Source organism: Pseudorca crassidens, chromosome 11, assembly GCF_039906515.1.
Source record: "Pseudorca crassidens isolate mPseCra1 chromosome 11, mPseCra1.hap1, whole genome shotgun sequence".
Taxonomy (NCBI): Eukaryota; Metazoa; Chordata; class Mammalia; order Artiodactyla; family Delphinidae; genus Pseudorca; species Pseudorca crassidens.
The window spans coordinates 86,138,539-86,153,011 of NC_090306.1; the positions used below are offsets into that span (position 1 = coordinate 86,138,539).

At 35.4% G+C, this 14,473-nt stretch overlaps 1 protein-coding gene across 2 annotated transcripts in view; it reads left to right on the top strand.

Annotated features, from left to right (window-relative positions):
- The window catches only part of UTP20 (UTP20 small subunit processome component), a 94,677-nt gene that overhangs the window by 57,543 nt on the left and 22,661 nt on the right, over window positions 1-14,473 (top strand). For both annotated transcript variants that reach the window (XM_067697688.1, XM_067697686.1), the window contains exons 31-41: window positions 395-539; window positions 1,756-1,843; window positions 2,715-2,858; window positions 3,055-3,105; window positions 3,210-3,362; window positions 4,682-4,837; window positions 5,165-5,305; window positions 5,891-6,028; window positions 9,748-9,887; window positions 10,143-10,225; window positions 13,066-13,355. In XM_067697688.1, the coding sequence (XP_067553789.1) occupies window positions 395-539; window positions 1,756-1,843; window positions 2,715-2,858; window positions 3,055-3,105; window positions 3,210-3,362; window positions 4,682-4,837; window positions 5,165-5,305; window positions 5,891-6,028; window positions 9,748-9,887; window positions 10,143-10,225; window positions 13,066-13,355 (1,529 nt within the window). The remainder of the gene's footprint in view (window positions 1-394; window positions 540-1,755; window positions 1,844-2,714; window positions 2,859-3,054; window positions 3,106-3,209; window positions 3,363-4,681; window positions 4,838-5,164; window positions 5,306-5,890; window positions 6,029-9,747; window positions 9,888-10,142; window positions 10,226-13,065; window positions 13,356-14,473) is intronic.

The following is a 14,473-nucleotide window of genomic DNA, read 5'->3' on the forward strand; positions in this document are numbered from 1 at the left end:
TTCTCTAGGAATTAATACCAATTTATATAAGCTGAATTTTCTTTGCAGTAGGTAGAAATTCGGATTATTTACACTCCAGAAAGCTCAACTATCCTTCAGGACATTATCAGATGATTTCCACTGTCATGTCTCTGAATTCTTACCAAATTATCCTAACAGTTCTCTTACTACTACCCAAAATGGTTTAAATCCTCAAGGGTCTCATATAAAATTTTAATTTAGCTACTGATATAGATGTTTTGACTAAGAAGAAAGTTATTTAATATTTAGAGTTGAAATATATTAAATTTTCATGGTAATTGAGTGCTTTCCTTTTCCGTCATTAGGAAGATATTGTACAGTTAGCTTTTAAGAGCCTAGTTAATTAAAATCAGTACATTTATCACTGTTTCAGAGTCTATCACGATAGGAGGACGATTAATTCTACCTCGTGTACCTGCAATTCTCCAGTATCTCAGCAAAACCACAATAAGTGCAGAAAAGGTGAAAAAGAAGAAGAATAGAGCACAAGTCAGTAAGGAACTGGGCATTCTTTCAAAGTAAGTGATACATTTGGTCCTTAAAAGATAACATTACCACCTGTAGTTTTAATTTTTTTAATTATGCTTGGTTTTTCATTTGTTTTAACAAGGTAATAAGCTAAAAAAGTTTTCAGTATTTTAAATGTCCTCCATTTTTAAGTTAATGTAGAATTCTCCTTCTCTGCTGGAATAAACCTTTTATGACATCTGCCTTTATTTAATTATAAAAGATAACAGACTTTTCAAAATTCTAAGGTAGACTAATAGATTTGCCTGTTTATTAGCCTTTACGTATTTTGTTCAATTAAAATTTCAAGTTATGTGAGATCACATAGTTGTGATTTTTTTTTTAAGTGTGATTGATAAAAATAATTTAAAAGAGCAGGTTGCTGTATTTGTTCTTTTAAGAGTCAAGAAGATCTTGCAAGGGTTTTTAAAGATTCTCTTTAAAGATCCTCTATATACTGCTAGACCTGGTAATATACAATTGTGATTTCTATAAAGTGCCTGGTTAGTGAATCTGAGTGCACAAAATGATAATATCTTAAAATCTAAATTGTTACAGGACTTAGTTGTTGAAAGTTTATTTTTTCTGTTACTTTCAGCAACAATAAAAAAATGATATATTAGAATCTTCCAGGAACTTCTTTTAAATGTTTTATTTATACTAGTGTATTTCTAAGTCTTGCAGAACGGGAAACCATGGGAAATATACTTACTAAATTTTATCATAGGCTACGTGATAGTGAGAAGATGATGAGTGATTAGGCACCAGAAAGACTAGGTTTGAAAGACCTGCTCTGTGACATCAACTTCTCTGAGCCACAGTTTTCTCTGGGCAAAGTGGGGTTAATAATGCCTACATTATAGGGCTGTTTTGGGAGTTATATGGAAATGTATATAAAACCTAAAACAAGTCTTAGCACTTAAAATGTTGTTTCCTTGCGAAATAAGTAATTATCAATTACTAATTATAGGATTGGAGTTTACTATAACCCACCTACACAATCAGATATTACAAAAGCAATAGAATAGTAGCCACCAACCTGAAGTTGGAGGGAAATAAGAGTGGGCACTGCTAAATAACTGAGTTAAGCTTTTTACATATACACACATACTTAAAAGCCACCTGGGTCTTTCATCACTGAATTTTTTTTACAAAAAGTTTAACTTGGAGAAATACTCTTAACTTATATATCTTCCTTACATATTCCATTTTTTTTTCCTTCTCCAGGATCAGCAAGTTTATGAAAGAAAAAGAACAAAGTTCTCTGCTCATTACACTGCTCCTGCCTTTCCTCCACCGTGGCAATATTGCTCAGGCATGAATTCACAGCACATTTATTTGTCTTTGAAGTGGCACTTTATTTTTAGGTTTATTTGTAAACAATAATTTTATTGGTTAGATTCTGTGATGTATTTATCCCAGAGTATTTGTGAAAAGACTTCATACAGAAACATAAAATTGAAAACAGAGGAGAAAACTGGGGACAGAAAGAGGAATGGGGGCAGGCGAGAAGGTGGAGACCTCATCATCTACCGTTACAGTAAAAGTCTCAAACCCTTTATTTTCATTTGTTTAGCTTCTAATCCATTTCAGGATTTTTTCCCCTCTCTGACTTTGATCAATAACAAATCTGCAACCTGAGACACGCATTGATCTTAAATATGGTGACAGTGGCAAACTGAATGAAAAGTCACTGTTTTAATATTCAGGCATAGTTTAGAGTTTCTGATGTGATTTTCAAACCATAGTTCAGTCTTGATGAAAAGAGTCTTCCCATTTTGCACACTCATTTATAAGGCCTTAGGAGTTGTACTGAATGACTCCTACTCTATAGTAATTCAGTTTAGAAGACCACAGATTTGTGAACGACCAGAAGTGTGTATTTTTCCTCAGCAAGTTCATTTTTCTTGGCTCTTTAGCTAGAAAATAGAAGAAATTATTTTTCAAAACCATGCATATTTCCTATTAGAATTAAAGGAAGAAACTGTTAATGGACACTATTACAGGTTTTTGGTTAAGTTAAAATGCTAAGAACTTTTAAAAGACTAAGAAATAACTTTTCTAAGTACTACTACTTTTACTTCTTATTTATACTTATTTGTTTTCTGTGCTATAATATATTAAAGCCAATTTGACCAGTTTTATAAATTACTGAAATATGATTTCTCTCAATATTTTTTCTTAAGGATACAGAGGTTGATATTCTGGTGACAGTACAAAACCTGTTGAAACATTGTCTGGAGCCTACGAGCTTCCTCAAGCCTCTAGCAAAACTCTTCTCAGTTGTTAAGAACAAGTTGTCAAGACAGTTGCTTTGTACAGTTTTCCAGGTCTGTAATATCCATTTTTACCCCCAAATCACCCCTTTTTCAAAAGATAACTATGATGTGGAATGCATATTAGCAGCTTGCTTGGTGCTGATATGACGTTTCCATATATATTGGAGTGTGGCAGGGAGTCAGAGGGAGGCAGGCAGACAAGTTAAGGTTCTATTCACTAATAATATACTGCTTTCATTTCTTTTAGAGTCTTTCTGATTTTGATAGTGGATTAAAATATATTACTGATGTTGTCAAGGTAAGAAAGAAAATCTTATGTCTCTTTTGCTTCCAAAGTATTATTATTCCTTATTTAAAATTTATATACCTTCATTTATATGGTTTCAATGGCATTTCTCATAGCTTAACGCCTTTGATCAAAGACATCTTGATGATATCAACTTTGATGTTCGCTTCTCAGCGTTCCAGACCATCACCTCTTATATTAAAGAGATGCAAACCATGGACGTTAACTACCTAATTCCTGTTATGCATAATTGTTTCTATAACATGGAGGTAGGTTCTTATAACAAAAATTTATGAATTTTTTTTTATTGTTTTGATAATATGACTAAATGACCTAATTTGGTTTGGAGGGGGATGGGATTTTTAATATAAAATTTCTTTTAGTTGTAGAATATGTTGTTTGGCAAAGACCATACTGTTATGCTCACGATTTGAAAGGCAGACATTTTGAATGAAATAATATATGTGGAAGCACTGTGAAAAGTCGAAAAGCTGTGTGTTAGAATAGGAAAATCCACAGAGACGGAAAGTAAATTAGTGGTTACCAGGGGCTGTGAGGGGTGGGAAGAATGGAGAGAGTGACTTCTAATGGGTTTCCTTTGGGGGTGATGAAAATGTTCTGAAATTAGATAGTGGTGACGGTTGTAAAGCCTTCTGAATATACTGAAAACCATTGAATTGTACAATAAAAGGGTGAATTTCATAGTGTGTCAGTTAAATATCAATGTTTTAAGTTATGTAACTATATTATTTAAGTTTGCCCTCTTTTATTGATATAGTAGAAATAAAAGGGGTTTGCAACTATATTAAATGCCATGTTGCTAAAATGAATTAAAACTCAAAAATGTGGAAAATGAAACCCTTGGTTAATAGTTAACTATGTAGTGACATCAGTAATCTTTTTGTGGCATTTTATAGTTGTTCATCTGATATTAAGGATTAAGTAATATAGGAAAAAGTAATCTCCCCATTTGGGCTCATTCTTCATATATCTTATCAAATTTTAACATGAGGGATCCTGAATCACTGCCTGGTTGGCTGAGTTGGGAATACTTTCTCTACACTCACAACCTGCATTCCTTAAACCAGGAACTCTGAAGCAGCTAACCAGAATTATACCAGCCAACTGTGTCACTGTAAGAGATCACCTGATTTTGAATATTGAAAACTGGCTTTAGTGAACCTTTTGTTCTGTTTGCTTTGAGAAATAAAGCTAATTAAAAAGTACATCTCTACATCAACTATACTTCAATAAAAAATGAAAAAAAGAAAAAGAAAAAAAATCCGTGATGGATAAAATACCAAATTTCTAAATAAAGGCAAAATCAGTAATATAAAAATAGTACATCTCATAGTATTTTCTGAAATTACTGACACTTCTCAGTAAGCATGACTTTTCAAAGTCACTTACTGTATTCCTCACAACCCTATGTTTGGTTCTTCCTTAAGTATGAAGTACCTGTGGGACATTTCTTAGTAGAGAGTTTTATACAGAACAGTGGCTAAATATTATAAACTCTTTCATTGGGAAATAATATTCAACATTATAGTTATTATACAGAATAATTTGGGTTTTTTCCTGTGTCCAGTTAGGAGACATGTCTTTAAGTGACAATGCAAGCATGTGCTTGATGAATATCATCAAAAGGCTTGCTGCTTTGAATGTCACAGAGAAAGAATATAGAGAAATCATTCATCGTTCACTCCTGGAGAAATTGAGGAAAGGATTGAAGAGCCAGACAGAGGTATTGGGGTTTGCAATTAAGTACTACTATCTGTGGGTTTTGTTTTTGTTTTTCCCTACTTCTGCTGTAGTTGTGTAGAAAAGCAGTCAGGCTTAGTACACTTAAGTAAAATACTTGATTGTATAAATATTCAGCAAACTTTTAACAGGGGAGTAGGAACGGAGAAGAGGGCAGTCACTTCTGATTTTATATAGTTTGTTGTTTCAGTGGGAATGTTTTACTTTATAAAAAATTGTAATGACTTTTTTGGTGTTTCTTTGTATTACCTAAGAAGCAAATTCTTTTTAAAATTAAAAAAAAATTTTTTTCTCAACTCGATGTTTGCAGAGTATTCAACAAGATTATACCACACTGCTTTCCTGTTTAATTCAAACCTTTCCAGATCAACCAGAATTTAAAGACTTGGTACAGCTAACTGATTGCCATGATCCAGAAATGGACTTCTTTGAGAATATGAAGCACATTCAGGTAGAAGACAATTCTTCTTTCTTTTTCTTGTCTATAAACAAGTGTTTCAAACCGTTCTGTCTCATTTAAAAAGATACATTTTAGGGAATTCCCCGGCTGTCCGGTGGTTAGGACTCCGCACTTTCACTGCCAAGGGCTGGGGTTCAATCCCTGGTCGGGGATCTAAGACTCCACAAGCCACACGGTGCGGCAAAAAAAAAAAAGGAAAAGGAAAAAAAAGAAAAAGATATATTTTAATTTTCCAAAAAGTTCTGAGCTTCTCATTCCTTGGTCTTTGTGATCATCAGATTTGCATAGGAGATGATTGTTTCCTGGGGTCTGATTTCCTCAGTGGTATCACAAACCACAATAATAGTGTCACCTTTCCCTGCCATTTCCTAAGAAGTTGCTCTAGGATCCATTGGTAAAGAAATACTATGGATTATGTCTCTGAAAGCAAATCAAGGCACAAGTGTTTGCTCATGTAACACATGGACTGTATTTCACTCTTTTAATCTTTTCATGGAAGAGGAACATGATACTGAAATGGAGCTGGTTGTAGGTGAGATTATTCAGTGACTAATTCATATTTTATCTGACTCGTAGATCCACAGAAGAGCAAGAGCCTTGAAGAAATTGGCAAAACAACTAATGGAAGGCAAAATTGTGCTGTCTTCTAAATCTCTTCAGAATTACATCATGCCTTATGCCATGGCTCCAATTTTTGATGAGAAAATGATCAAGGTAGGGCATTAGATCTAGAAACCAGTAAGCTTCTCCTTGTACCATGACACACTTTTCCAAACTGTAGATGGGGTTGGTGGCATCCATACTGATGTTGTTACCATAATTACAGTCCTAGAATAGTTCTAAAGCCCTTAAAATTGTGCCTGGCACTTGCTCTAAATATGGTGGCTATTATTAGCTCACAAAGGCCAAGCACAAAATGTTTCCTCGCTTAGAAATGATCACATTACTAAGATGGCATACTGTTACTATTGTATCATAGGCCTTAATTCTCATTGTTTTCCCAAATGGCTCATAAGAAATGAAATAAAACAACAGCTGCCTTTTCTTTAGCTCTATACCAGGTACAGAAACAATACTAAGTACTTTAATATGTAATCTGATTTCATCCTCACAACAACTCAACCCTATGGGGTAGGGACTGTTATCATTGTTTTATAGGGGAGTAAACTGAGAATATGTGAGGTTATAGAACTTTCTCAAAAACATAGAGTCAGAACTGGTATTTGAACTCAGAACGTCTTCACTTTTATACCTCATAGTGCGTAAGAACAGTGCCTGGCACATGGTAAAGACTTGATAAATATTTAAGTCTAACTGAGATAATATCAGGATTTGTGACTTGAATTTATACTGTTGATTATATGATCTTGTTCAAGGATAGGTTTCCTCTATTATTTCCGGATATTCAAAAAATTTTTAAGAATTTCTAAAGTGGATAAAAGAATGCATCCCTAAATTCCAGTTTGAAGAGCCAGTAAGCAGCTCAGAGTTAGATGGCAGTAAAATAGGAAAGAGGTGTAGATAAAAAAAATTAATTATATTTAGCTTTAATTGGTATTGTTATGGTATACCTTTCTACAGTCTTTTATTTTTAACCTATTTGTTATTTTACTTTTAAAGTCGGTTTCTTGTAGGTAGCATATAGCTGAATCTTGCTTTTTTTAAATCCAATCTGACAGCTTCTGCCTTTTAATTGGTTTTAGACCATTTGCATTTAATATGATTATTAATATGGTTGGGTTTAAATCTATGATCTTGTTATTTATTCTGCATTTGTTCTGTTTTTTTTCCCCTTTCCTCCTTTTCTTCTTCTATTGGATTAATTGGATATCCTTTAATGATTTTATTTTATCTCCATTGGCTTATTAGCTATCTTTGTACTATTTTTTTTCATAAGTTTTACCTGTATGTTAGTTTTAAACCACACAATACACTGTTGTTGTTTTGGCTTCAAACCATCAATTATCTTTTAAAGAGATCCTTAAAACTAAAGAAAAGATCTTTTGTATTTGCTTCCATATTAGATCAGCAATTTCCAGTACTCTTCATTCCTTTGTGTAGATGCAAATACTCATCCTGTATCATTTTACTTTTGACAGGAAGACTTTCTTTAAATTTTTGTAGTGCAGGTCTACTGGTAATGGATTCCTTCAGCTTTTGTTTGTCCTTTCTCATCTTTGTTTTTGAAAGATAATGTTTCTAGGTATGGAATTCTAATTTCACAGGATTTGAGGTTTTTCCCAGTACTTTAAAGATACTACTCTACTGATTTCTGGTTTATATTGTCTCTAAAGGAAGTCATTCTTTGTTCCTCTGAGTGGAATATATCTTTTTCTTTTCCTGGCTGGCTTTAAAATTTTCTCTTTATCACTGACTTTAAGCCATTAAATTATGATGTGCCTCAGTGTCTTGTGCTTGGGGTTTGTTGAGCTTCTTGGATCTATAGATTTATAGTGTTTGTCAAACTTTGAAATTTTGGGCCATTACTTCTTCAAAGATATTTTTGGTTCCTGTTCTTGACTTTGGAGATTCCATTGTATTCCATTCCAAGTTGTCCCATAACTCACTGACACTCTTTTTTTTTTTTTTTAAATAGTCTTTCTTTTTTCCCTTCTGGGTTTCATTTTGTTTCATTTTTCTATTACCATGTCTTCAACTTCACTGATCTTTTCTTCTGCTCTGTCTAATCTACTTTTAATGCCATCCAGTGTATCTTTCCTCAGAATTGTCTTTTCCATCTCTAAAAGTTCAATTTGGGCCTTTTTCTTACATGTCTCTCCTTAACATGCCCATGCTTTCCTTTCCCTTCTTGATCGAATGGAATATATCAATAATTATGTCAGTTGTTTTAATATCTAAGTCTACTATTAAGTCTGTATCGTCTGTGTCATTTCTGTTTCCATTTTGATGGGTTGATTTTTCTTCTCATTAGAGTTATTTTCTGCTTCTTTGTATGCCTTGTAGCCATCTTTCAGATGCCAGATATTGTGAATGTGACTTTGCTGGGTGCTGGATGTTTTTGTATTTAAGTGTTCCTGAGAATTTTTTTCAGATGCAGTTGGGCTACTTGTGAGTAGTCTGGTCCTTTTTCTTTTTTATATTTATTTATTTATTTATTTTTGGCTGTGTTGGGTCTTTGTTGCTGCATGCGGGCTTTCTCTAGTTGTGGTGAGCAGGAGCTACTCTTCGTTGCGGTGCGCTGGCTTATGATTACGGTGGCTTCTCCTGTTGCGGAGCATGGGCTCTAGGCAAGTGGGCTTCAGTAGTTGTGGCACGTGGGCTCAGTAGTTGTGGCTCACGGGCTCTCTTAGAGTGCAGGCTCAGTAGTTGTGGTGCACAGGCTTAGTTGCTCCACGGCATGTGAGATCTTCCCAGACCAGAACTCGAACCCATGTCCCCTGCATTGGCAGGCGGATTCTTAACCACTGTGCCACGAGGGAAGTCCTGTCTGGTCCTTCTGAGGCTCGCGTTTAAGCTCTGTTAGGCACAAGCAGCCTTTAGTCTGGTGCTTACTTGAACCTACCACTGAGGCACTAACTTTCTGAGTACCTGAATACCTAATGCTTCATGTATCATGAGGTTTTTTTACTCTGGCTGATGGGAACATGATCTATTCTCATCCCTGTGTGGTCTTAGATGAGTGTTTCATCTTTTCCTTTTTGGTGGTTCTTTCCCTGTCTCCTCCTTACTCGTGTGTACTGATCAGTTCTCAGCTGAAGCTTAAGGAGCTCTTTCTCTGGGCAGCTTTTCTCTGTGTAGCTCTCTTCTGTCTGGTTCTCTGCCCTGAGGACTCTAGCTCCACAGCCTCAACTCTGCCCCCTTAACTCAGGGAGACATGGGGCCCTTTTTGGGTTTCTTCTCATGTGCTGTGACCTGACAGTTATCCCCACACAATGAATTGGGGTAACTATACGGCTCATTTCATTTGTTTCCTTTCTCTCAGGAGTCACTGTCCTGCACTATTTGATGTCCAAAGTCTGAAAACTGTTTCATATATTTTTGTCGACTTTTCTGGTTTAAGGTGTGAGGGTACATCCAGCTCCTGTTCTCCATTGTGGTCTGAAAGAGCTCTCTCCGTTGCATCGTACTTACGAATGCTCAGCATTCGTAGCAATCAATCTGTAGTTGATTCTGACATTTGTCAACTTTTACACATTGAATTTACTTCATTCAGTCTGTAGGCTTGAACCAATCAGGGAGGTCTGAGTGGAATAGAAAACAAAATGTGTTAGTATCCTTTAATGGGAGGAAGACGTCATTCCTTTCATTGACAGCATCTTTTCCTAGAGCTCGGGGAAAACAATGGAGTATAATTTGGGCATTCTTTCCTTTCTATAATTGCTGATCACCTACTGTCTAAGCTTTTTAATGCACCAAGTTAGCTGTGTACTTTATTTGCAAATGCTTACTGGTGCTCTTGATTTGTTTTACAGCATGAAAATATAACCATTGCTGCCACAGAGGTTATTGGAGCTATTTGCAAACATCTCTCTTGGTCGGCATATATATATTACTTGAAACATTTCATTCGTGTCTTACAGGCGGGACAGATCAATCAAAAGTTGGGTGTCAGGTATGGTCAAACTGCTTATTTTTGTTTTGTTGTTAAAATGTAAATTTTGGATTATCTTCTGAAACAACCTTTGTACAATCTCAGTTTACTTTTACCTTGTATCAGTGAGGTGATACCAAGACTTGTTAAACTGAAAAAATACCTAAGACTGGCAAAAATAATTTAATGTTTATAAGTCTTTAACTTTCCTCTCTTTTTAATAGTCAAGTGATATTATTAATCAAATGAACATTTCTGTGAAAATTTTTTTAACAGTTTGCTAGTGATAGTGTTAGAAGCATTCCACTTTGACCACAAAACTCTGGAAGAACAAATGAGAAAACTTCAGAGGGAAGAGAGTAAGTTTTTTAAACTTTCTTAAACTAGATTTCCTTCCTATCCTTGGATACTTCATGATCATGAATTAAAGATAGCAAAATTCAATTTACTTCCTTTTTCTGCTCTTGTAGCAGTGACCAGTGAATGAGTCAGGAGGAAGTTAAAATGAATGGTTTGAGTATTTTTGTAAAAAACTTATTTAACAGTAGAGAAGTCCAGACTAAATTGTATGGGTGAAAAAAATCTGACCTGTAGATTATTCACACAGAAATTCAATTCTATCACCTTAATGTGTAGAAAGAATGTTAAGCAGTGAATGCAAAGAAAGTCTAAGAATTAAAACTTAGAGCAACAGTTAATGAAATATAAAGTAGATACAACAGAAAGGATCATCAAAAATAAAAATCAGTCTTTGAAAAGATCATAAATTGGCAAACCTCTGACAAGATTGACCAATGACAATAGAAGGCATAATAAATACTAGGAATTTTAAAAGATCACAATTAAATGAAAAAGGTAAAATAACATTGTGATCTTTGCACTTATAAATTTGAATACTTGGGTGAAATGTTCAAATTCTTAGAAAAATAAAATACAAAAACTGACTTTAGAAGAAATAGAAAATCTGAATAGATCTCTAATGATTAAAGAAATTGAATCTGTAGTTAAAAATTTTCTTCTGATGAAAACGCCAGGTCCAGACTGTTTTATAGGCAAGTTTTACAAACACTCAAGGAATAGATCATTTCAACCTTATATCAGCTATTTCAGGTGACTGAAAAAGAGGAAGCCCCCACTAACTCATGAAGTTGGTGATTGGTTAATGGAACTTAACACATTAGCAAACAAAAAAATGTGATCATCTATATAGACACGGGGGAACATTTGATTAAATTCGATATCCATTCATAATAAAAGCAATTATCAAACAAGGAATAGATAGAAATTTCCTTAACCTGTTAAAAGATGTGTTTTAAAAACCTAATGATGGGGGACTTCCCTGGTGGTCCAGTGGTAAAGAATCCACCTTCCAATGCAGGTTGCACAGGTTTGATCCCTGGTTGGGGAACTAGGATCTCACATGCCACGGGGCAACTAAGCCCACATGCCACACCTACTGAGCTTGTGTGCCTCAACAAGAGAGCCCGTGTGCCACAAACTGCAGAGCCCACGCGCTCTGGAGCCCACGTCACAACTAGAGAGAGAAAAAACCCGTGCACCACACTAGAGAGAAGTCCGCACCACAACTAGAGAGAGGAAAAAACCTGCACACCACAACTAGAGAGAAGCCTGCACGCCGCAACTAAAGATCCCGCGTGCCACAACTAAGACCTGATGCAGCCCTAGATAGATAGATAGATAGATAGATAGATAGATAGATAGATAGATAGATAACCAACCAACCAAATAAATGATAGGACTTCCCGGGTGGTCCAGTAGTTAAGACTCCACGCTTCCACTGCAGGGGGCGCTAGTTCCATCCCTGGTCAGGGAACTAAGATCTTGCATGCCGTGTGGCGTGGCCAAAAAAAAAAAACAAAAACCTAATGAAACATCATACTCAATGGTAAAACATTAAAAGCCTTTGCTTTAAAACCAGAATGAGGTAAAGATACCTACTACTACTGCTTTTATTGAACACCAGACTCTACAGGATTTAGCCATCACAGGAAAATAAGGAAAAGAATAAACACTTAAGTAGGCCAAGGTATTTATTCTAATTGTTTTGGCTAAAGACATTGAAATATCTTGGCCCTTAGTTTGCATTACTGCAGTGTTCCTACTCAAAATTTTCTAATTCTTTGATTCATTATCAAATCACTCAAGAGCCACACTGATGAAGAGAAAAACTGTTTTGAATTTGTAGAAACCATTTGTGTTTTAAATAATTAATGTACTAAAGCCCCTTAGTTTATCTTCAATTGAATCTGCATTTTGAAATTTTGCATAAACAGAAACATTAAAAAATTAAAATATTAATTCACTTCACTGTTTTCTTCTTAGGTGTGAATGGAGTTTGAAACGGTTAGTGAGCATCTACTGTGAAATGTGCTTTTATAGACATTATCTCATTTGTCCTCATAAGAACCTTACAAGAACCTTAGGTGTTAGTTACTGCATTTTTTTGATACGAGAAATTGAGATTCAAGAGTAAAGTAACTTTCCCCAAGCTACACAGCCAGTAAAAACAAATGAAGACTAATAGCTATCATTTTTTTGAAAGTCAGTGAAGTGTCAGAAATATATTTTAGGCACAGTATAGGCTTTGCCACATTTAATCCTAACAGTAGCCTTGCAAGTAGGTGCCGTCTGCAGTTTACTGGTGAGAACCCAAAGCCCCTGAGGGTTAAGGTAATTGACTGTAGTCACATGGCTTGTTAGCAGAGCCAAGTCTGGACTTTTCCCTACGATACTGCCCAGGTTTCTTTAATAAATTGGATCCTATAATAAGGTACGTTTCTGCATGAGATTTGTTGGCTGCCATTAGGATTTTCATGTTCATGAATGTAGGTTTTTGCTTTTGGAAACCTCCAGCCACAGTACTTTGGAAGCTTTCTTTTGGTTAAGAGCCCTCCTCCCCTCAGCCTCTCCATGTGATCCCAAAGTACCCTGGACTTGCTTACTATTCCACACTTTTTTTTTTAATAATTATCAGTTTACTTGTCTCTATTCCTCATTAGGCTAACTGTAAGAAAATGAAGGACCGTAACACTCTCATTTACTGCTGTTTCCTCAGCCCTTATCTTGCCCTTATAGTCAGCGATATTTTTTATTAGATGTTAGTAGAAAAGACTACTTAACACAACTGTGTTGTTTCCTTATTTAATTTAAGGTGATTTTTGTTGTTTACTAAACATAGACACCATAGAAGAGATTGAGTTGCCAGAGCATGAAGCCATGGAATTAGAGCGTACGGATGATGATGAGAAGGAAGATGGATTTAAGACTTTGTCAGACAAGAATGAAGAGCTAGAAAACCCTGACCCAGATGATTGTGAAGGGACAGCAGCTAAGGAATCCGAGTGTATCACAAAGTCCATCTCTTTCCTTCCTTGGAATAAGGAAGAATTGGAGAAAACAATTAAAAATATCCAAGGAACCATAACTGGGGACATCCTACCCAGGCTCCATAAATGTCTGGCATCTACGGTAATCATTCTGTTTGGGGCCCAGCAGGTCTGTGTGACCCTGTGGGGTGTCCGTGGGACCCTGTCAGACTGAGGCTCCTAACTATGTGGATTGACGTCAGCTTTTGGATTTTCTTTTATCTCTACATTTCACAGTTCACCTCCCTTCTCTTATCTCATCATCTTCAGGTTCATCTCGTACAGCTAAGGTAGTAATGTTTCTTCTTCATTATGATTCTGATACTGGTAGATATATGCTTTTCTATCTCCAAAGTAGATATTAAGATGACTCCCATTTCCAAAAAAGGTTATTAAAAATTAGAGTATGTTTCCCTTTTCTACTTCTTGGCCACTTCTCTGCTATTCAAAAATACATCTTTTTCAGTACTTCCCTGGCATTCCAGTGGTTAAGACTCCATGCTTCCAGTGCAGGGGGCGTGGGTTCGATCCCTGGTCGGGGAACTAAGATTCCCGCATGCCACGCAGTGTGACCAAAAAATTTTTAAAAAAAAAGGAAGAAAACAAAAGTACATCTTTTTCTTGTTTAATAGGGGTAACATTTTAGGAGTGCATTCTCATGAAGCCAGAGCCTTTCCTTCTCAGTGTAAAACTTGAGCTGGCAAACTGTGGCCCATGGGCTGAATCTAGCTTGCAGCCTGTTTTTGTAAATAAAGTTTTTTTGGAACACAGTTACACCCCATTCATTTACATATTGTCTAATTCTGCTTTTGCCTTACAATAGCAAAATTGAGTAGCTTCAATAGCGGCCATAAAGTCAAAATTACTTACTATCTGACCCTTTACAGAAAGTTTTCCAACCCCTGATGTAAAATACCGATTTCATCATTTTGTATATTTGTAAATAAAGTTTATTTGAGGTGCCATATTTTTTATGTACCAACGATGTCAGTTAAACACCGGAAAGTCCCAATTAACACAAATTTTATGTGACTTTTTAAATATTACACAACAGTCTTAACCCCACATCAGTGAATACTTGGTTTTATTTGATTGATTGGTTGATTGCTCCTTTGGAAAGAATGTTCTTATTCATATTATTTTTATAATTTTTGGAGGGTTATCAAATTGCATAATTGAGTTTGTTTTTTAAGACATTAAACTTAGAAATGGATATAAGAT